This window comes from Chelon labrosus (assembly GCF_963514085.1).
Source record: "Chelon labrosus genome assembly, chromosome: 11".
NCBI classification, from domain to species: Eukaryota; Metazoa; Chordata; class Actinopteri; order Mugiliformes; family Mugilidae; genus Chelon; species Chelon labrosus.
The window spans coordinates 8,856,251-8,880,166 of record NC_140344.1 but is presented as its reverse complement, the minus strand read 5'-3'; the positions used below and the strand labels follow the sequence as shown (position 1 = coordinate 8,880,166).

Genomic DNA, 23,916 nt, shown 5'->3' with positions numbered 1-23,916 from the left:
GCTTGGTCAGAAATAATATTCCTTGAAACATTGTTTTGGTGAAGATGATAACGCCCATCTTTTTGACCTTTTATTCCTGGGAATCCAGGAGGTCCAGGAAATCCACGAGACCCTTGAAGCCCAGGCAGTCCCATGTCTCCTTTCTCTCCTTTGAGACCAGGCAAACATGTAGGCTGACTGTAGCCTATAGATGCCATCAGGCAGAGGATGCAGGATAAGAGAAGCCACCTCATCTTCTCAGTGCAGGTCTGAAATTCATATGAAATATAGCACGGGTTTCCCATATACAGAAATATATTTAGCATTATCTTCAACTATTGAGTAAGTGCACATTGAAAAACAGGGACAACTACATACTGTGTCATCAATGCATTTGATGTAGATTTTCCATGCGTATATTTATGAATGTGGAGTCTGCTTAATATTCCAAACAACTCCACTACCAGCTAAATGCATGTAAAACCTACACGTTAAATTTAATGATATAAATGCAAGTTGCACTTCTTTATTTTACAATGCATTTCACAGCACTAGCCATTTTTTGCAGGGAACTAATAACCCTAAATTGACAATAAAATAGTGACACAGAGAAAAGGACTCACCGTATAAACGAGGGGTGATCTGCAGAATGTGCCTTGTTCTTACCTCCAAAGAAAAATGACAGAGAACTCAATGTAGAACTCATGTAGAGTGTGAGGGATGTGGACCAAAGTAAACAACAGATGCAAAGTCTCATGTGAACTTTATTACAGAAAAGAAGATGATCTGAATCCAACATCCTCCCTCTTTTTTGGACTGATGCCACCGACTGCAGTGATGAATGCTTTTAAATGTTTTCTTCCTCTTTCCTGAGCCCTTGCTTTTTAAAAAAAATAATATGTCCCTGATATATCAGTTATTGTAAACAATCTAGAACTGACTTTGTAATGAAAATGATGAAAGACAATTAGAAAGTTTTCTGAATGGGAACAGGAACACTGACATTTGGGAGAAGATGAAATGTCTGAGTCCAAAACAAGACATGCACCACCCACCTAGACCAGACCAGACACCCCACCCCATAGACGGATTTCTTGGCAACGTCACAAGTGTTTGCGCGGGCAGACAGGGGGCAGAAAGACGTCTTTTCAGAGAGTGGTGATAACGGAGGAGGACTGAATCTTTGCGTGTTTCGTTTAGTAGTAGTAGTAGTACAGTCAAAATGCCAAGGAGTTGTTGTGTTGGCTGCGCTAAAAGAGCCAGTGATGAGTGCCAGATGTTTAATATTCCTAGGGGGAATCATACTTTTGCAAAAAAACGGAGGATGTTATGGCTTCAGGCAATAAAAAGGGCAGATTGGGGTCCAGATGGTGTTTTGTTTTAGAGCTATCTTAATTCTCTATCTATGAGTTTAAGTTAGCACTGATGCTCGTCCATGTTCACGTTCATTCATGTTAAAGTTTAACAAAGTTGTAAACAAAAGACGTTGCGTTCAGTAAATCTGTTCGTAGCAGGCTAGCAGCTAGCGCTAGCTAACTGATATCACGTTTGCGAGTGCTAATGTTGTTATAGCATGCCGGTTGGATCATTACTTCGGAGATATCCCCTTTCAACTTAACTACAGGTTGTATTTTAATACTTAAAACACGAAATACGTAAACATTAGCCAACATATCTTAGCAAGTAGCCTGCACGTCAACATATCTTAGCACAGCCTGCACGTCAAATGACAAAGTGCTCGAAATCTACAAAAAGGTAAATTCAGCTAAATGTTCAAGATATATGAGCAAGCCAGCTAAGCTCTGTGACTAAAGAAAAACGAAGGGTTCTTAACTTTAATTTAAAAGTAAAATCGGGCTGTCCGATTCATGCCGCTGTTAAAATTGGTTACGTTTTACATTACCCGCCTAACATGATAATTATAGCCATACATGTACAGTGACATTGCAAAATTAAAGATGGACAAACAGATCCAACTAAAATCACGTTTTATTGAGTCTGCAGTTGTGCATTTATATACAAACAAAACAAAAAAGCTTCAATACTTCAATAATTAAGATTGTTGTCGTCGGGGACCAATAAGTCAATCTGGCTTTCTGCCCCCTGGATGCGCGCGCACCCAGTAATGTTTGTAAACAGGAAACCCGTCTATAGCAATGACACCCCTTGATGGCAAGGGGTGTCATTGCCCCCCCCCACACACACACACACGAACAACATTCTGTTACCAGACACCACAGGACACTCTCAGAAGGCCCATGTCCATTCTCTGATGAGTCACAGCTGTTTTGGAGGCACAAGGGAGACCTACACAATATTAGGAATGTGGTCATAATGTTATGCCTGGTCGGTTATGTATGGGGTAGCTGAGGAATAGTGTTTAGAGAAGCAGATTTGGGACTATATGGTCACAGGTTCAAATCCCCCCATGTCTGTGACTGAGGTGTCTTGAGCAAGCTCCTAACCCCCAAACTTCTCCGTGGGGGCCGCAGAGGTGGTAGCCCACTGCTCCAGGTTCACACTGCTGTGAATGGATGAGTTAAATGCAGAGGGATCAATGAAGGAAAATATAAAAATATAAATCGTGGGAGAGGCAACATTCACAGGGTTCAATTTGTGGTCTGTGTGCACAGAGCTCAGGGTTAGAAAAGAATCTCCTCAACTAAACATTTGCATGTACAACTTTCAAATATCAAAGAATTATATTAAAGCTTGAATGTGGGTCTGCCTGTATGTCACAGTTAAAAGCATTCAAAGAAAGTTGAGTTTGGACCCAACTATATAACTCAGCAAAAAACATTGTCCACATCTTCTAGACATGATTAATATTTTGACTTTATTGCCATGTTTCTAGCTGCAAGTGTGTAGGGCTATAGCTACAGTCCCAAATAAACAGAATGAAAAAAAGTGATGAATGAAACTACTTCAAACTACTTCACTGCTAAAATATTTACTGTGGCAAGTCCATTCAGTGCTGCTATACATGTATAACATCCTTTCTTTAATATCAGGGCTGTATAGTTAAACAGTGTTTGATATGAGAAAATGTCTGTGCAACAATAACATGCTGAAAGTGAAATCATATGTTTAGGCATTAAGCATGAATTGAGTTTCAGATATTTTAGTAGTAACTGGTAGTAGTAAGTAGTAGGTAATATTTCGAAGAACATTAAGAGGATTCCTTCTAATACCCTTATCAATGAGAGTGCAGCCTTTGTGAGATCTTGAAGTCACTGCATGGCACACAAGACCTTTCTAGAACTGACAAATGATGTGAGCATTCAGGGAACATTCACGTGTCACTCTCCAGACGCCGTTTTCTGTCAGCATGGTGCAGCCTGTATCCTGGATGGATTTGTCTGGCTGTCCTTCTCCCCATTTGGTGTAGGTCAGAGGTCGGTTCTTCATATCAGCTTCAAAGTTCCCCTCTGACTTTTTATTGTTGACGTTGATCCAGGCCATTTTGTTGACATCGTCAAACACTTGAGTCAGTATGCTGTTCTCCTCTTCGTCCTTGGGCAGAGCCAGCTCTAAGCCTTGTTGGGAGCAGAACTCTACAGCCTTGGAGAAAGAGCCTCTCTCCTTGTTGGACACAAAGTATTTCTGATTGACCTTCCGGACAAAGTCAAAGTTTACAACTGGGGGACAAAAAGGCAGCAAATCAGGAATAACTCAGAGAGTAAAGACAGTTTCTAAAAAGCCAAATGTGTATTGAATTCTTGCCACTGTACTTCGTCCTCTCAGTATAAAACTCTCACTATGGTGAAAGAAAGAGCTGTGTCCCCTTAAATACACTGCAGCAACCTTTTACTCTTTACATGTTCATTGCCTGACTACTAATGCTGTCTACATTATTAACACGAAACATAGTTTTGTCATTATATAAAATAGGCTTAAGTTTATGCACACTGGGCCTGAGCGTTTGTTTTAATGTGGAATACTAAACACAACTTCACCTACTATTAAAACTGAACCATGCTGGATTGTCTCAATAACAATAAAGATTGGTTGGTCTTACTTCTTCTAAATTTTAGTAAAAGTAAAACCAAGGTCATAATATTTGGACCTGGTGGTCCCTGTGAGGCTCCTTATGTGGACCTGAGCTTCCTGCTCCCATATCTGAAGCCCACTGTTCAAAACCTGGATTTGATAATGGAACGTTAAGATTTTAAAAACAGTGGTCAAGTCCTTTTTTTTTTTTCCAGCTGAGGGTTTATCAAAAGTTGTCTTTTAACATTTTTATCAGGGTTATCCATGTTTTTATTAGAACACGCAAACAAGAAATCATCTCCGTCACACTAGCCTCTCGTCACTGACTCAGTACCGTTTAGGACTGGTTTCAGTGGTGGACAGTAACGAAGTAAATTTACTTGAGTACTGTACTTAAGTACAGTTTTTGAGTATCTGTACTTTACTTTAGTATTATTTTTGGGGGATACTTTTACTTTCACTCCACTACATTTGAAGGACAAATATTGTACTTTTTACTCCACTACATTTCTGTTGATGCTCTCGTTACTCGCTACTTTTGAGCTTACGTCAGCTGATTATTTTTTTTATTTTATTTTCTTTCAAAATTCTGAGAAAATAAACTGTTTCTGCTGGTTCGCATATGGTTTGTCTTAGTCGTATTGCCGTACTTGTACTATATCATGCCATACAATCCATACAATGCAGGAAGAAACTGGAGAAACTCCCGCAGAGCACCCGTGGCCTTATCTTAAACCCATGTTTGAGATTTTTGCCACAAAAACTCATTTGTTTCAGTTTAAATGTTTGTTGTGCTTACCGCAAACAAATTATATCATGGCCTGCAAGAACTTGTCTTCCAACCTGAAAAAGCACGTTGCGGTATGTAAAGTAGCTACTGACGTTAGAGAGAGAGAGAGAATGACAATAAAGCTACTTTCCTGTATTTCCTGAGATACTTTTTAAATACTTTTACTTAAGTATTTTTTTAAGCAAATACTTTAGTACTTTACTTAAGTAATATTTTGACTAAGCTACTTTTACTTGTATTGGAGTAATATTTGACAAGGAGTATCCGTACTTTTACTCAAGTAGTGAAGGTGTGTACTCTGTCCACCTCTGACTTATTTAATATTTTAGTGTTTACTCATAAGTCACCGAATGGCTTTCTGATCTCCTACAACCACACATCCCTTTCTTCTGGTTGTCCCAGAAACAAGGTTGAAATTCCCTCTTCTAAACAACTGTCTGAGGTTCAGAAAATATAACTCCTGAAAATGTAGAGGACACACATACATATTGTTTAGAAACACTGAGGTAAAGTTAGTTACAGCAGACGAAATACAGTAAACTGTTAATTGTAATCAATCACCCTCCACATTCGTCCTGAATAGCATACTTACCCACGTCTAACTTAGCAATGGTCTTCTTCAAGGATTCAATGTCCTGGTCAATAGAACCAAAGAGATCTGGATTAAGCAAAGAAAGTACAGTTACCAAAGTTGCATCCAGTTGGACTCAAAGCTCTTACAACCAACGTCCTGATGACTGGCACCACAGGACGCCCTCAGATTACCTCGTCCACACATTACAACTGGTCCAGGTGCTCCACGTGCTCCACGTGCTCCAGCTGGTCCGGTGTGTCCAGGTTGTCCATCATTTCCTGGAGCCCCTAGATACACAGGGTTCCAACCAGAGTAGATATAAAGATAGTGATCATGACTAAAAAGTCAAAAAAACAAAACAAAAAACAACTAGAGAATTAGAAAAAGGAAATGTTAGCTGAAAAACACCTGAGGACACTTCATTTATAAATTGTTCTCAAGGACAAAATTGTAAATTGTTTGGCCTGAGTATTTTCCTTTTAATAAAAGTAAAATGCAGCAATGTAGGGTCCAAGCAGGACTTTTCGGATAGAGCTGCAATAGTACTGTGTCAAGAGGAAGGCTGTGAACACTGTACATGTACGTCACACTGTTCCCGAGATATGAGCTTGTATCCTGTTTGGCGCCTTCGCTGCTGATTTTGATTGGCTGTGGCGGCCAAACGGTTTTGAAGCTGAAGACGCCTGATAGTAACTTTTGTGTGCATCGGCCAGAAGACGGTCTGTGCCGCTTTTGGTGAGAATCGGAAAAACTTTGCGACCGCTGAAAATTTCGTTTCGCTTTCAACAAAATCCAATGGGGCGGAAAATAGAATGGGGCGAAATGAACATCATAGGCATCGTTGATCTCGGCATGATCCAAGGAGTCCAACCGTACCATGTTTTTGAATATCAGGCATACGGGTTAAACGTTATAAGCGAAAACGCTAATTCCATCGCCCCCTAGTGACCGAATGACACACCACTTGAAGCCAAAAAGAGACTTTCGCTAACTGCAGCGCCCCTTAGTCGCCGAATGACTACAAATTTGGCATGTCCCCTCGGGACGGGGTCTCTAAACATACTTCCAAATGTAGTTTTGATACGTCACACCGTTCCTGAGATATGAGCTTGTATCCCGTTTGCTGCCTTCGCCACCGATTTTGATTGGCTGTAGCGGCCAAACGATTTCGAAGCTGAAGAGGCCTATAATAACTTTTGTGCGCATTGGTCAGAAGACAGTCTGTGCTGATTTTGGTGAGAATCGGAAAAAATTTGCGACCGCTGAAAATTTTGTTTTGCTTTCAACAAAATCCAATATGGCGGACAATCCAATGGGGCGAAATTAACATCATAGGTATTGTTGATCTCGGCATGATCCAAGGAGTCCAACAGTACCATGTTTTTGAATATCAGGCATACAGGTCAAAAGTTATAAGTAAAAACGCAATTTTGCTAATTACATCGCCCCCTAGTGGCCGAATGACACCAGATTTTTATTGCGCACTTCTAAGGGAGTGTCGAAGCGTGTGGCCAAGTTTGGTCTTCGGAAGTCAAAGTGTCACCGAGATATAAGCAAATTTCCTGTTTGGCGACTTTGCCGCCGACGGCGATTGGCTAATACGAAAAGTTGGCATGAACTGTCACTGGGGCAACCCACGGTATCTGCGGATATCACAATTTCATTACAAATAAAAACGCATCAAGAGATATGAGCAAAAACAATGTTTTGCTAATTATAGCACCCCCTAGTGGCCAAATGACACAGTATTTGGAGCCAAAAAGAGACTTTCGCTAATTACAGCGCCCCCTAGTGGCCGAATGACACCAAATTTGGCATGTCCCCTCGGAAGGAGGTCTCTAAACGTACTTCCAACTTTACTTGTGATACGTCACACCGTTGCCGAGATATGAGCTTGTATCCCGTTTGCCGCCTTCGCCGCCGACTTTGATTAGCTGTAGCGGCCGAGCGGATTTGAAGCTGAAGACGCCTGATAGTAACTTTTGTCCGGATTGGTCAGAACACGGTCCGTGCCAATTTTGGTGAGAATCGGACAAAATTTGAGAGCGCTGAAAATTTAGATTCGCTTTCAACAAAATCGTAAATTGCGAAAATCTTTTCAGAAGGCATTATGACGTCATTGGGTGCGTTGATCTCGGCATGATCCAAGGAGTCCAACAGTACCATGTTGTTGAATATCAAGCATACGGGTCAAAAGTTAAAAGCAAAAACGCAATTGTGCTAATTACATTTGGAGCCAAAAAGAGACTTTCGCTAATTGCAGCACCCCCAAGTGGCCGAATGACACCAAATTTGGAATCTCTCCTTGGGACGGGGTCTCTAAACGTACTTCCAAATGTAGTTTTGATACATCACACCGTTCCCGAGATATGAGCTTGTATCCCGTTTGCCGCCTTCGCCACCAAGTTTGATTGGCTGTAGCGGCCAAACGGTTTCGAAGCTGAAGACTCCTGATAGTAACTTTTGTGCGCATTGGTCATAAGACGGTCTGTGCTGATTTTGGTGAGAATTGGACAAAATTTGAGAGCGCTGAAAATTTTGTTTCGCTTTCAACAAAATCCAATATAGCGGACAATCCAATGGGGCGAAATTAACATCATAGGTATCGTTGATCTCGGCACGATCCAAGGAGTCCAACAGTACCACGTTTTTGAATATCAGGCATACGGGTCAAAAGTTGTAAGCAAAAATGCAATTTTGCCAATTCAAATGTAGTTAGGGTTCCCAGCGGCTTTGCTGCTGGGAACCCTAACTACATTTGAAACCTGAAAATCCTGGAGCTCCTGGAAATCCTGGTGGTCCTGCTGGTCCTGGTGGACCTGGTGGTCCCTGCATCCCAGCATCTTTGGGACCAGGAAGATCTGGAAGCTGACAGTAGCCAGTAGGAACCATCAGACAGAGGATGAAGAATAGGAGGTACAGGTTCATCTTCTGGATGGAGAACTGAAATCTATAAAAAAGGAAATATAGGAGGTCATTTCATGTTTGCAGTTTCCATTTAAAGTAGTTTTGCATCAACAAAATTGTTCATTTATTAATATCTTAGTTTCCACATCTTGCAATACAAAGTTCTTTAAATTTCTCTGCAAGTATATCATAAAATGATTCTTATGGCATGAGTAATGTTAAGCTAGTGCTAACTATTAATATAAGAAATAAACTCACAGTTCAAACAGGAATTATCTCCCGAACGTTCTGCTTCTTTCCGGTTTCCAAACAAAACTGGGAGAGAAAACAGTTCCAAGTTCAATATATGCGAGTTCCAGCCTAGAGGAAACAAAAAGCAGTGGAAAAATATGGAATCAGACACAAAAGAGAACCAGTGACACCATGTGGTCGGAGAACAAAGTCCTTATAATGACACCAGAGTTTTGATTGAAATTATGAAGCTATATTATGAAGCTATCACATTGAAGTTTCCCTTAGCTTCATGTGTTTCTCAACACATTGCACATTTTCTTCCCTATTTTTTTTTGCGATCAAATTTTTATTTCTATTTTCATTTACAGAAAGTCCAACAAAACTATTTCAGGAGATACAACATTATTAGAATGGCTTCTCAAAGAAAGACAGTTGGCCCAGGACATAAGAACGTGTCATGGGAAAGAACACAGTGAAATTATTGACGATAAAAAACAAAATAAAAAAAAAATAAATAAATAAATAAAAAAAAAAGTGCATACATAAACTACAAAAAATACAAACGTACATACAGACATATATAGACAAGACAGAAGGGACTTAACATCTAGAAGGGCTAGATAAGAGGTGAGAGAGACAGTGGGAAAGTCAATTTAGAGCATGTTTTTCAAAGAGTCAGCGGTGCTACGCCAAGTGTTAAGGGTGCTTTCATTAGCACCGTTAATCCGAGCTGTTGAAAGCTCCATGTATATGACGTCCAAAAGAGAGCGAATCCAAGACTGAGTAGACAGAGAATGAGGTGGTTTCCAGCGAGTTGCAATCATTTTCTTAGCTGCTGTCAGTCCAGCAAAGATGACTCTCTTTTTGAGTTTAGAAATATTGAGGATTGACAGATTATTTAGAATCAACACACATATAGTTACAGGTACTGTATCATCTATCAAATCAGATAGTTTGGATGCAACGTTGCCCCAAAATTGTCTAACAGGAGGACAGTCCCAGAACATGTGAATAAATGTGCCCTGGGTTTTCAGTGAGCACAGATTACAACAAGGCTCATTAATAATTTTCATGTGATGGAGTTTAACCGGGGTGAGGTACGTTCTGTGTAAGAATTTAAAGTGAATTTGCTGATGATCTGGATTACGAGATGCTTCATGAATGCTGGACCACACCGCGTTCCAATCAAAATCCTGAACTAGGTCTGGGCAATCTGTCCTCCAGACCCTCTCCACAGGGAGTGAAACAAGGTCTGTTACCTGCAAAAAATGGTACAGTTTGGATACTATACCCTTAGCTCTGTTTTGTTTAGTGAATGAATCTCAGAGTGGGTGGGTAGGTAAAGGACATTGCCAGGGCACGCCATGTGCTCTAAGCGCTGACCTTAGCTGTAAATAAAATAAAAAAGTGGATCCTGGCAGACTGAACGCATCCTTAATATCTGCAAAAGGGAGTAATCCAGAATCATTATAAATGTCTTTTAAATAGTGAACACCCTTCTGCTCCCACTGGGGAGCACAGATAGGTCTCCCCCCAATTAGAAGTGCCTTGTTATTGAATATTGGAGAAAAGGTGTGCCACTTGCAGGAAAGATGACAGTGTGTTTCAACTAATCTCCATACCAGCACAAGATGAGAGATAATGGGGCCAAGGCGTAGTTGACACTGTTTTTTAGAAATGTTGCTAAAGAGAACATCTTGAAGCGTCCGTGGCTGAACTATATTGCTCTCTAGCGCGCGCCAAGAGACAGAAGAATGAGAATCAAACCAGAAGAGCAGAGGCCTGAGCACGAACGAATGAATTTCAAAATTAGTGACGGCCAAGCCGCCATCCTCCCTCCTTCTCTGAAGAATAGACAATTTCAGACGCGGCCGCTTCAGGTTCCAAATGAATTTGGAGGTAACAGATTGGAGCTTGCTCCAGTAATTAGATGGAGGGGGAAGAGGAACCATAGAGCTTACGAAATTGATCCGGGGCAGAATATTCATTTTAACAATAGAGACACGGGCTCGAATAGACATAGGGAGGTCAATCGACCGGTCCATGTCCTTTAAGATCTTATTCAGGACAGATGAATAGTTATGCTTAATAATCTGATTTAAAGAAGAAAATATTTCAATTCCTAAATACTTAAAGTGTTGTACTATGGGAATATTGGCCGGAAGAATCGATGTTTTTGCAGTGTCATTTAGATGTAAGAGAGCAGATTTAGACCAGTTCATTTTAAAACCTGACATACCACCAAACTCCTCACAGATGGTCAAAAGGTGTGGTACTGACTGGGAAGGATTTTCCAAAAAAACTAAGACATCATCCGCATATAGCGACAGCTGGTGTTGGGTGTTATAAACAGAGATGGGGGAGATCAAATTGGACTGGCGAATTGCTTGGGCTAGTGGCTCCAAGGAGAGCACAAATAGTGCAGGGCTTAGTGGACAGCCCTGGCGTGAGGACCTGGAGACAGAGAAGAGGGAGGAATACGTCCGACCGGTAAGTACCTGTGCTGAGGGGCTTGAGTATAGTGTCTTAATCATACCGATAAAAGTGTTACTGAAACCCATTGCTTCTAAAACAGACCATAAATACGACCATTCTAGTCGGTCAAAGGCTTTCATAGCATCAAGTGAAAGTACAGACATGGGTATTTTATTATCGGTTGCAGCGTCAACGATGTGAAGTAGGCGTCTGACATTATCAGAGGTGGAAAAAGTACTAAAATATCGTACTCAAGTAAAAGTACCAATACTTGGATGAAATATTACTCAAGTACAAATGAAACTAGACAATTCCCCTGCGGGAAATCGCGAGAGTGATGCAGTGGCCGCAGCAGTCTGCGATACCACGCTATATTGCTGTGATAGTACGATGCTACGATGCTATGATGATGCTACTATGCCAAGATGCTACAATGCTATGATGCTAAGATACTAAGATGCTATGATACTAAGATGCTACAAAGCTAAGATACTATGTTGCTACGATGCTAAGATGCTACAATGCAATTATACTAAGATGCTATGATGCTTTAATGATCACCTGTTCATATAGTCATAATATAATCCTGGTGAAAATATTTGTGACTTACGTTGCAAATAATTTCATGTTTGACTACAAAAAGTAATGGTCAGGTCAAGACAGGTATGAAAGTATTCGCGACTTACGTCGCGAATGTCTTTACTAAGTAGCATGTCTTTACTACCATGAGCAGCAGCTATAACAAAAAGCACAACTCAAATAGTCATTTAAGGCCTGGTTCCTTCTGACTGGATGGGTGTGAGTTTGATGTCATGCAGGGTACAACAAACCAAACAGGATGAGGAGGATGCAGTAGGCCTGGCTGAGAGAGAGAGACACTGAGAAGGGTCGTCCTTTACGCCCTTCTACAAACTGAAGGGCAGGTACAGGCAGCAGACCCCTCCCAGCTCAACCTGAAAGCCAGCATCAAATAAGGAAGAGAGTGGGAGGGATCTCACTAGGATCCCCAGACAAAGAACGAGCAAATCGTAACAATTGATCGTTAATCATAATAATTTCAACAATAAAACTCATTACTCCTACCTGAGCAATAGTTGAACAGTTTACGGCACAGTCTTACAGTTAGAAAAACAATAATATTAAACTTAACACATCCAGGCTGTAATCAGCGATGAAGTGAAGACCTTCAAATTGTCCTGCGAGTCCAGCTCTTTGTCTCATCTTGGACGTCACTGCAGTCTGTCTGGATCAGCTGGAGGAAAACTATAGGCAGACAAATAGACATGTCAAATAATGTTATGTAACATACTTAATATAACTCTTATGAGTGTTCAACAGCTCATTATTTATTTAATTAAAAACATCATATTATATTAAATTACTCCAATTATATATATATACTGTCATTAATGTTGTTGCAAGCCATAAATGTTTCCTACTTTATGTGGTGGAAAAATATATTTTTCAGTTTGACACAGTTTAATTTAAAAATATCTTCCCTTTAAATTGTAAAACTTAAACATTATTACTGTGATAAGCTCCCGCTAGCAACGGGGCGAATTAGCCGGCGGCTAACCCCACTAGCCTCCGCGTTAGCTCACGGCTAACTGCCACGGCTAATTCGTGTTTAACTCCCGCGGGTCCGCGGTTAAATCCCGGTTAGCTAGCGGTTAGCTCGAGGCTAACTCCGCGGTTGAGTCCGCGGCGTTAAGGTAGCGGCTAGCTAGCTCCGTTAGCTCCGCTAGCTTGCTAACATACATGCGCTATGCTGGAAGGCTAGTCGTCGGCTAAATCACTGGGCGGCTAGTCGTTAGCGTCTGTTAGCAGTTAAGCTATTCACTGACCTAATGAGATGAAGGAAACGGGTCAGGGATGTTGTGTCAGGAGTTTCAGCAAAGCAGCCAGATATAATTTGTGTTTAAAATAAAGGAAAAGGTCAAACATGAAGTTGTCATTCAGTCAATGAGAAGAGCTATAGCTAAGAGGCCCAGCAGCTGTGTGAAAGCACCATGGGAGACAGGTATGGTTTGGGGGGTTTTAATGTTTTGGCAGATCATGTTTTCCACTGAGAGCTCTTTTCCCGCCTCTCGTCCCCTGCAGCTGCGTGTGTGAACGTGTGTAAGCTGGTTGGGGTCTGGTTGTCATGGCTACCAGGGTCAACTGCTCCTGTTCGAATGTCAGTTGGAAGACGGGGAGAGAGAGAGAAAATGCTGAAAAATCGCCTCGAACAGGAAGGACTTGTGGCCAAACCGTATTTCCAATCATTGAACCGACTTAACTTTGGGCATCTTGAGGCTTTCCTGAACGTCTACATATGCAGTTTGTGGGTAAAATGAAGAAATGTGACCTATTTAAAGCGATTCAAAGAAAGGTTACGTCTGCTTTCCTCCAGAAATTTCCCTGCCTTTTTAACATGGCAGCCTATGGAGCTGTGGGTGGGTGTTGCTGGCGCATCTTTGTGTCTGACGCCAAAACTATAAGACTTACAGCTTTAGCAGACGAATTTGAGTGAAAAGACAAATTTTCCTACGTTTCTATGTATAAATTATGTCTGTCGTGTGAAATTTGTGGCCACGGGAGCAGTTTCTGTACAGTTTTTTGACAAATTTTCGTCTCCCCTCCTCACTCTAGCTGATGATGTCATCCACTCTAGCACAAACATTCCGCGCAATACACACCCATTATAAACCCTGAAATTTGAGTAAAAACCTACACAACTCTGAGGCTTCATAGTTTAAAAACGGTAAAAGTTGTCGATAAGTGAAGTGAATCTCTGAAGAGAAGGCAAGAGTACCTACGTTTTAAAGTTTAAATGAAGTCTCTCGGTTAAAGTATGCCAGAGCAGTTCATTGTTGAAAATGTCTGTTGAATTTTTTTTTTTTTCGGGCTTCTCCATTCATTTCAAATGGGAAATTTGTCGCAAATCTTGTTTGGAAGAACTGTATAGAAGCACACCGAGTCCGATCGAGACGCACGTTTTGATGTATTTTGACCTGTGTGCGACGAACGGTATTTGAGTTGAAAAGTTTCGAAAATCCGTAGGAAAAAGTTTAATAATAAGAAGAAAAAACGTAGTGAAGAACAATAGTTTGCAGTGCTTCGCACTGCAAACTATTGTTAAGTTCACCCATAATCAATAGAAAATGTTCTGAATGTGGACAGAGAGAAAATGTTGCTATAGCCCTTTTTCTGGAATAGCACTGGCACAGGTGCACCCAAACTAGAGTCCCTCACTACACAACACAAACAAGACGTGGACACAACATATAAAACATGTAAAAAAGGAAAAAAAGAAAAAGAGAACATATAAACATAATATAAACTGCAAAGTAGGTCTGTGATCATATTGGATATGGGGCAACCAGGGAGAGCAGCAGCCCAGCACTGATTGGAGAACAATAACACTGATTGGAGCTTGGGTAAGATAACTTAGTGAAGCTAAGGCATCATACATAACATGTTAAAGTATGAAGGTCTTACACTTTAACTTCAAATCTTCCATATAGCCTACAGAACAACATTAGGTACCACTGTGCCCAAAAAATACAAGTTTGACTGAACATAGTGCAAAAATTGGGTTATTAATGAACTCAGATAGGCCTACTGCCTTAATAAAACAAAATAATAACCCATAAACATAGTTATATCAAGCTCATTGGTAGCTTACCAAATGAAGAGCATCAGGTGGCTAGCAAAGCAGTGATTTAATGTCAGTCCTCAGTGTCCAGAAGCGTCGTCCTCCCGCGCCGAAGCCTCTGGGTATGGAGCCAGAACCGACGCCAGAAAATCCTACGCTTCTTTGGGTGAGGTGAAGGCTTTGTACTGAGCACCGTCTTTAACTTTCAGTGGCCGGATAAAGTAAAAAGAAGTCCAAACCTTTAGCTCGAGCCGCATCCATAGCCTGGTGAAATCCTTGGCGTCGTTTGACAGTGAAGTTGCTAAAATCTGGAGAAAAGCGAATCCTCCGACCTTCGATGGAGAGAGGGTCCTTCCTGGCAGCGCGCAGAATGGCCTGGCGGGTCGAGTAGCGGAGAACGTTGAAAATCAGGGTGCGGTTAGCTCTTCGGTTGCGGGTGTTGTCGTTGTAAATACAGTGCGCTCTCATTATCTCAATCTGGATGTCACAGAGAGTGGGGAACCACTTAGGTAGACTGTGTGAAAGAAACTGAGTAGCGTTGGACCCCTCGAGCCCCTCTACAAGGCCAGTGATGCGGATATTACACCTTCTGTTCCTGTCCTCCATGTCGGCTAGCTTGAGCTCCATAGCCTGAAGAGCCTGGTCGTGTCTGCTCAATGTACCGGAGTTGCTTACGACGGTGGTTTTCAGTGTGTTTAAGTCGGATCTAATGGTGCCAAGGCTGGCCGCCAGCGTGGCCAGCTCAGCTTGGATAGCACTTAGCTTCTCGTCGTTGTCTTTCCCCACCTGTTGAATCTGAGAGAGGCGCGGTTCAAGATAGTCACGCTGCTTCTGCAGTATGGACTCGGCAATGGCGTCAATATCTTGACGGTTGCTTTTGGCTTTGGTAGACATCGTTGTAATCTATCTTTAGACAACACAAAAAGCCAATATGAAAACCTGTAGCTCCGAAAAAATCAACAATTTGGCGATGCTGGGCCGGGAGCTGAAAGTCTAGGCTGCCATCTTGTCCAGCTGATCACGTGACTCCCCCTGCTGGCACCCCTTGAGACACTCGCGTTGCACAAGTTGCATTCGGCTGTTTTACTTCTTCCTTGCATGGAAAGTAACTCCACACAGCTGACATGATTAGAGCGCTAGGCTAATTCACTGTCACAAGGTTTTGTTTACACACGCTTGCAGCAGCTGCTCTCTGTTTACGGCATGTCGCGCAAAGTTAAGTTGAGCATTTGGGCTTAGGTATCGGATCGGACGGGCTATAGTTATTTTTTTCGATGTTCGATCCTGAAATTTTGACCAATATCGGACCGATACCAATCCTAAGTATCGGATCGAGCCATCCCTAGTAAGTAGTAGGTAATATTTCTAAGAACATTAAGAGGATTCCTTCTAATACCCTTAACAATGAGAGTGCAGCCTTTGTGAGATCTTGAAGTCACTGCATGGCACACAAGCCCTTTCTAGAACTGACAAATGATGTGAGCATTCAGGGAACATTCACGTGTCACTCTCCAGACGCCGTTTTCTGTCAGCATGGTGCAGCCTGTATCCTGGATGGATTTGTCTGGCTGTCCTTCTCCCCATTTGGTGAAGGTCAGAGGTCGGTTCTTCATATCAGCCTCAAAGTTTCCCTCTGACTTTTTATTGTTGACGTTGATCCAGGCCATTTTGTTGACATCGTCAAACACTTGAGTCAGTATGCTGTTCTCCTCCTCATCCTTGGGCAGGGCCAGCTCTAAGCCTTGTTGGGAGCAGAACTCTACAGCCTTGGAGAAAGAGCCTCTCTCCTTGTTGGACACAAAGTATTTCTGATTGACCTTCCGGACAAAGTCAAAGTTTACAGCTGGGGGACAAAAAGGCAGCAAATCAGGAATAACTCAGAGAGTAAAGACAGTTTCTAAAAAGCCAAATGTGTATTGAATTCTTGCCACTGTACTTCATCCTCTGAGAATAAAACTTTCACTGTGGTGAAAGAAAGAGCTGTGTCCCCTTAAATACACTGCAGCAACCTTTTACTCTTTACATGTTCATGGACTGACTACTAATGTTGTCTACATTATTAACACGAAACATAGTTTTGTCATTATATAAAATATGCTTACGTTTATGTACACTGGGCCTGAGCGTTTGTTTTAATGTGGAATACTAAACACAACTTCACCTACTATTAAAACTAAACCATAATGGATTGTCTCAATGACAATAAAGATTGGTTGGTCTTACTTCTTCTAAATTTTAGTAAAAGTAAAACCAAGATCATGATATTTGGACCTGGTGGTGCCTGTGAGGCTCTTCATGTGGACCTGAGCTCCCTGTTAAAAACCGGGGTGTGATAATGGAAAGTAAAATTGTATAAAAAGATAAAAACAGTGGTCAAGTCAACTCTTTTCCAGCTGAGGGTTTTATCAAAAGTTGACTTTTAACATTTTTGTCAGGGTTATCCAACTGTAAAGCCCTCAATGCTGGTGTTAGCAGACTTCTATCATGCATTTACAGCTGGTGCAGAATGCAGCAGAATGTATTTTTTAACAAAAACACGCAAACAAGAAATCCTCTGCCTCACACGAGCCTCTCGTCAATGACTCAGTAACGTTTAGGACTGATTTTAATATTTTAGTGTTTACTCATAAGTCACCGAATGTCTTTCTGATCTCCTACAACCACACATCCCTTTCTTCTGGTTGTCCCACAAACAAGGTTGAAATTCTCTCTTCTAAACAACTGTCTGAGGTTCAGAAAATATAACTCCTGAAAATGTAGAGGACACACATACATATTGTTTAGAAACACTGAGGTAAAGTTAGTTACAGCAGATGAAATACAGTAAACTGTTAATTGCAATCAATCACCCTCCACATTCGTCCTGAATGTATACTGAATAGCATACTTACCCACGTCTAACTTAGCAATGGTCTTCTTCAAGGATTCAATGTCCTGGTCAATAGAACCAAAGAGATCTGGATTAAACAAAGAAAGTTCAGTTACCAAAGTGGCATCCAGTTGGACTCAATGCAATGAACACTATATTAATGAAAAATAGTATTTCTGTATGTTCAGAGTTTGAACAATTGGTATCATAGAAGTGTTGAAGACTTGTGGTCAATTGACCTTTGGCTAAGCCCCGCCCCCCTTGGTTACTGTTGCTACGTCCGACATTCTCTTCTGGGCTGTGGTTTTCTGGTTATCTATAAGGCTCTGGTATCAATATCAAGGAGCAACACTGTTCATGCAAAGCTGGGTACGTCTCTATTCACTTCTATAATCGTTATTACGAAGCAAACGGACTAACGTTACACACGTATGCGTTGTATTTCTTCAGCGTGTGCTAGCGTATCAACAACTATGCAACTTAAGCTGTAACGGTGATGTTTTGGTTAGCTCCACAGGGTTTTGCGCGCACATCATTGGGCTTATCCATACCCTGGATGCTGGATATATACCGACAGTATAGCCTGCCGAGACCGAAAATATGAGACGCCTGCGTTAAAGTCAATGGAGCGCTGTGAAAAAGTGTCGGACCCCTGTGGGAGCTCTCTTGGCTGTGATTGGTCAATCTACATTCTAGGGCGGGGCTTAGCCAAAGGTCAATTGAGGGTGTTCTCGCTGTGACCTGTCTCACTTAGGATTACTATAGTTCAGCTGATAAAGTGGGTTGTCCTCTAATCACACAGTTGGTAACCAAATGTCAACAGTATCCTAAAAGAGTCTCTTAGAGAAGGTGAGCACCGTGCATGGAAGCTGCGCCACCACTGGTGTTTGAATGTGGGTGAATGAGTAACACTGTAAAGCCCTCTGTGTTCCACCAACGTAGAAAAGTGCTCCATAAGTGCGGGCCATTTATCATTTAACTGATGTCCCTTCTTATTAAATCAACGTGACACTATGTGGTTTACAAATTATAGATTTTAAATGAGAAGACAGAACCAAATCAACAGCCGTCACTAAGAACTTTGAACAGGTAGAATTGCAACAGAGCTGGATGTAATCTACAGGGTTTCATCTTGTAGTGTCCACCAGTTGTGGACTGGATGTGTTTGTACCTTGTCTCACAATTAGTGCACATCAACAAAGGGAAAAACTTCTAAAAAACTAATAAAATCCTTTCACCTATATATAGTTTTAATGTTTAATTAATAGGTAACAATATAATAAAATAATAATATAGACCAATCAGCTACAACATCAAAACCGTTGACAAGTGAAGTGAATATCATTAATCATCTCATTCCAATGCAGGAAATGTTAGCTGAAAAACACCAAAGGACATTTCATTTATCAAATGTCCTCAAGGACAAAAATGTAAATGTTTGGCCTGAGTATTTTCCTTAAAAAAATGTGCATGCATTTCTAAAATATAACTGAAGCTTGATCAGAAACATTCCTTGAAACATTGTTCTTCTTCATAATATTCACTCGGTGTCTCACTATGGGATGCAGCCTCCTGCAGCCCTGATAGAAGCATTTATCTCAATCCGCCAATCTTGATTGGCCGGTGAAGGTGTTCATCCGCGCCTCACCCAGTAGTCCCACCTACTATATATAGTGTGCGCAGATAACACTCCCTCAATTCAAAACCTCTTCTCACCTGAGAGCTTATCTCATGTCCACCAGACGGATCTTCCTGGCTTCCGTCACCGGACGCTACTGTTGTGCTCTGGCTTCTGCCTTGTCCGTTTCATACCAGACCGGACCGGTGTATTTTTTTCCAGCCCCTCCACGGCGGAATTTCTCTCGGCTCCCCTCCACGGACGCGCGAGTCGGTCGAGCTAAGCTAGCACACCAGCTACTCCTCTCGACCCCACACTAGCACACCAGCTAGCTACGACCTTTCCCCACTAGCACTCCAGCTCGTCGGCGAAATGGCCGCCACTAACAACCCTCACACCAGAGGAGATTCTCGGCTCTGTTCCTGCGGGAATAAAATCTCGGGGAGGGACACCCACTCGGTGTACAGTACCTGTCTGGGGGTTGACCACGCCAGGTTAGCCCTCGAAATTCCCGGGTCCTGTGGACACTGCAAAGTGTTCACGGTCAAGAGCCTCAGACGCAGGCTAGCCCGCCAAGTTAGCCTCGCAGACCGTGACCCGTTTCTCCCCACCGCTGACCAAGGCGCAGCCGCGGAGGAAGACGAGGACATGGCCGGGGAAGTTCTGGAGACTGGCTACAACTGGGCCGCCCAGTGCGAGCAGCTCCAAGCTCCCCCGTTTCCCGAGGAAGACATTCTGGAAATTGGCCCCACGGAGGATGACGATGACGCCTCGTTCCTCGTATCAGAGGACGAGGAGGAAGACGACACCTTCGTGGCCCCAGCCCTGGCTGAAAAGCCGAAGCTAACCAATTCTACCAATAGGGAGGAAGGCGAAGCGAGCTCTCCAGCTCCTTCCCTCCATGTGAACCTGCTTAACATGTGCAAACGTGCGGCAGAGAAGCTGGAGGTCCCCTGGCCGGTTGCAATAGCGGAACCCACCCGGTCCCGCTACGAAGGCAAGCGGCTTCCCCTGGCCCGTAGTGCGGTGAAACAGCTTCTTCCTGTCTTCCCCGAGTTGCTGGCCGAGCTGTCCAAAATCTGGAGTAATTGCCTGTACAGCAACAGGAGCCCCATCCCGGGCGCAGCATCCCTCGACTGTGAGGCGATGGAAGCCCATGGTCTCCTCTCGATGCCTCCGGTGGAAGCCCCCGTAGCTGCGCATCTCTGCCTGGGCAGCGCGAGCCAGCTATCTGCGGCCTCCTCCAGGCGTCCGACGCTGCCAACCAAGCCCAAGGTTCCAGTCTGTACTGGCCGAGAGGGCATACAAGGCAGCCGCCCTCTTGGCCAGAGCTCTCAGCACTCTCTCCATCATCACTGCCTATCAGACAGAGCTGTTTGGGGCATCCGCTGACGAGCAGGACCCTGACGTGTGGGAGGAAATGGCGATCATCGCTGATTTGTCCCTCCGCATCCAACGCCACGGGCAAGGTGATGGCGACCCTCGTCATTCAGGAGCGAGCGAGATGGCTCAGCTTCGCTAACTTGACTGACAGGGAGCGAGATGACATACTGGATATGCCAGTCGTCCCGGGGGGCATCTTCGGCTCTGCATTGGCCACCATGCAGCAGAGATGTGAGGCGAAGAAGAAGGACAACGAAGCCCTGAAACTTTGTCTCTCCCGAAAAGCACCCACCCCTTCACCTCCAGTGCAGCGCAAATCATTTGCTCAAGCTGCTTCCCAGCAGCCGCATTTCAGGATACCGAAGCGGCCGCAAATTTCTGCGGAAATACAAATTCATGATGCTGACACATGCGGCACTGCTGCGTCTGGTAAGACCGAACGATTGGTTTTCGTCCGTGGATCTGAAAGACGCGTATTTCCACATTCCCATCCCACATAGCAGAGACATGTGGGCCAGATCTGGCTTGAAGCCGGCACAGGTGGCGTTCACTCGGCACTGGCATACGGCATGTGAGCCGGACATGGCCCAGATGCAGCAAAGGCGGCACTGTCTTGACTCCGGCAGACAGATGTGGGCCACTTGTGGAGTGCCGAATTCGGCCCATATATCAGCTTAGACCTCTGGGCCACATATGTGAGGCCGGACTCATCCCACCCTTAAAGTTATTTTTCGATATTTTTGAGTGAGTTGTTGTTTAACATCACAGATTTAATAAAAATAAATAAATAAAATATTATTATGATATATTATCGATGTCAATCAAAATCAACTATCACCCTTAACAATATCGTTCTTGTCGAAACAGGACAGATATCACAGTTGATCTTAAATTTTAAAGTTAAATCTTGCAACAGCGGACTTTCAACTGTCAGCCAGCTATCCACTTTTTTAAATTCATCAGCCACTCAACGGAAGTAACGTAACCGTCCAGGTGACTGACGCCACCGATGTCACTGTGGCCAGAGCTGATGGCTGCCCAAGCACTCCGGTGAGACGGACAACAAAGACGTGGTGAGTGAAATGTATCAGTTTTATGTTTACGATAACGTTTGCTTTTGAGACAATGCGCTAACCGTTGGTATACAAAGACAATTTGTATAGAGTCTAGCATGAATGTTAACAAGGGGCGCTAACGTTTAGCTATGTGGCTAACGCGTGGTTAGCGTTAGCTAACGATTACCGTTAGCCTAAAATGCAGCTCAGGAAAAGATGGACTGCACTGTTTTGCTGTTAAACTATCATATTCGTTTTGAATAAATGATATAGACGAACTCAACACAGCGGATGTTTTGCTGAAGGGATCGTTTTCTTTTTCCACGTTTTTTCCGGCTAGTTAAACATTAGTGCTACTGCCATAGCTTCTGCTAGCTGACCGTTGGCGTGTTTTTTCCGCTGGCAATTGCAGATATATCGTGCTTCAATCCAAAAATAGCGTTTAAAAAGGCAACTGTGGACTCTACCCGCGGGATGGCCGCGTCCTGGGCTTTGTTTAGGGGAGTGTCTGTTCAGGACATTTGTTCAGCAGCGAGTTGGTCCTCGCCTCTGACTTTTGTTCGGTTCTACATGCTTGACGTGTCAGGGCCGTGCGTGGCAAGCGCGGTCCTGGAGTCCTAACTAGAACCCATGAGTGGTGGACCCTGAGGTTATGTTAGATAACCAAACGTTTTGGTGAAGATGATAACGCCCATCTTTTTGACCTTTTATTCCTGGGTATCCAGGAGCACCAGGAAGTCCAGGAAATCCATGAGACCCTTGAAGCCCAGGCAGTCCTCTGTCTCCTTTCTCTCCTTTGAGACCAGGCAGACATGTAGGCTGACTGTAGCCTATAGAAGCCATCAGGCAGAGGATGCAGGATAAGAGAAGCCACCTCATCTTCTCAATGCAGGTCTGAAATTCATATGAAATATAGCACGGCTTTCCCATATACAGAAATATATTTAGCATTATCTTCAACTATTGAGTAAGTGCACATTGAAAAACAGGAACAATAATATACCATGTCATGTTTCCATGCACATATTTATGAATGTGGAGTCTGCTTATATTCCAAACAACTCCACTACCAGCTAAATGCATGTAAAACCTACACGTTAAATTTAATGCTATAAATGCAAGTTGCACTTCTTTATTTTACAATGCATTTCACAGCACTAGCCGTTTTTTGCAGGGGACTAATAACCCTAAATCGACAATAAAATAGCGACACAGGGAAAAGGACTCACCGTATAAAGAAGGGGTGATCTGCAGAATGTGCCTTGTTCTTACCTCCAAAGACAAATGACAGAGGACTCAATGGAGAACTCATGTAGAGTGTGAGGGATGTGGACCAAAGTAAACAACAGATGCAAAGTCTCATGTGAACTTTATTACAGAAAAGGAGATGATCCGAATCCAACATCCTCCCTCTTTTTTTGGACTGATGCCACCGACTGCAGTGATGAATGTTTTTAAATGTTTCCTTCCTCTTTCCTGAGCCCTTGCTTTTTTAAAAAAATAATATGTCCCTGATATGTTAGCTTTTGTAAACAATCTAGAACTGACTTTGTAATGAAAATGATGAAAAATAATTAGAAAGTTTTCTCAACGGGAACAGGAACATTGACATTTGGGAGAAGATGAAATGTCTGAGTCCAAAACAAGACATGTACCACCCACCTAGACCAGACCAGACCAGACCAGACACCCCCACCCCATAGCAATGACACCCCTTGATGGCAGCAGCCATCCACAGCAGGATCCCAAACTGATCAAGTATCTGTGGCATGATCCATAGAGGCCCCTCCCATCAACCCATAGGACCCAACATTCTGTTACCAGACACCACAGGACACCCTCAGAAGGCCCATGTCCATTCTCTGATGAGTCACAACTGTTTTGGATGCAAAAGGGAGACCTATACAATATTAGGAATGTGGTCATAATGTTATGCCTGGTCGGTTAAGTATGAGGTAGCTGAGGAATAGTGTTTAGAGAAGCAGATTTGGGACTATATGGTCACAGGTTCAAATCCCCCCATGTCTGTGACTGAGGTGCCTTGAGCAAGCTCCTAACCCCCAAACTTCTCTGTGGGCGTCACAGAGGTGGTAGCCCACTGCTGCAGGTTCACACTGCTGTGAATGGATGAGTTAAATGCAGAGGGATCAATGAAGGAAAATATAAAAATATAAATCGTGGGAGAAGCAACATTCACAGGGTTCAATTTGTGGTTTCAGTGTACACAGAGCTCAGGGTTAGAAAAGAATCTCCTTAACTAAATATTTGCATGTACAAATTTCGAACACCAAAGAATTATATTAAAGCTTAAATGTGGGTCTCCCTGTATGTCACAGTTAAAAGCATTCAAAGAAAGTTGAGTCTGGACCCAACTATATAACTCAGCAAAAATTATTGTCCACATC

General features: G+C 42.9%; 1 protein-coding gene across 2 annotated transcripts; it reads right to left on the bottom strand.

Moving 5' to 3' along the window:
- Window positions 1-1,904: 1,904 nt before the first annotated feature.
- On the bottom strand, window positions 1,905-8,863 carry LOC311495972 (mannose-binding protein C-like). Of its 2 annotated transcripts, XM_084555666.1 has the most exons (5): window positions 8,499-8,863; window positions 8,099-8,283; window positions 5,525-5,620; window positions 5,352-5,417; window positions 1,905-3,617 (listed from the first exon to the last, which is right to left on the bottom strand). In XM_084555666.1, exons 2-5 carry the CDS (start codon window positions 8,259-8,261, stop codon window positions 3,235-3,237), a joined length of 708 nt encoding a protein of 235 aa, XP_084411792.1. In that variant the 5' UTR covers window positions 8,262-8,283; window positions 8,499-8,863; the 3' UTR covers window positions 1,905-3,234. The 2 variants fall into 2 exon arrangements, with proteins under 2 accessions (XP_084411792.1, XP_084411793.1); XM_084555667.1 differs by having other exon boundaries at window positions 8,099-8,863.
- Window positions 8,864-23,916: the final 15,053 nt, after the last annotated feature.

Coding starts and splice junctions, on each gene's coding strand:
- LOC311495972 (XM_084555667.1), bottom strand. CDS start 8,261: ATGAACCTGTACCTCCTATTCTTCATCCTCTGTCTGATGGTTCCTACT. Junction 5,418..5,524: donor AGTTGTAATGTGTGGACGAG/GTAATCTGAGGG, acceptor TGCTTAATCCAG/ATCTCTTTGGTTCTATTGAC. Junction 3,618..5,351: donor CATTGCTAAGTTAGACGTGG/GTAAGTATGCTA, acceptor TTTGTCCCCCAG/TTGTAAACTTTGACTTTGTC.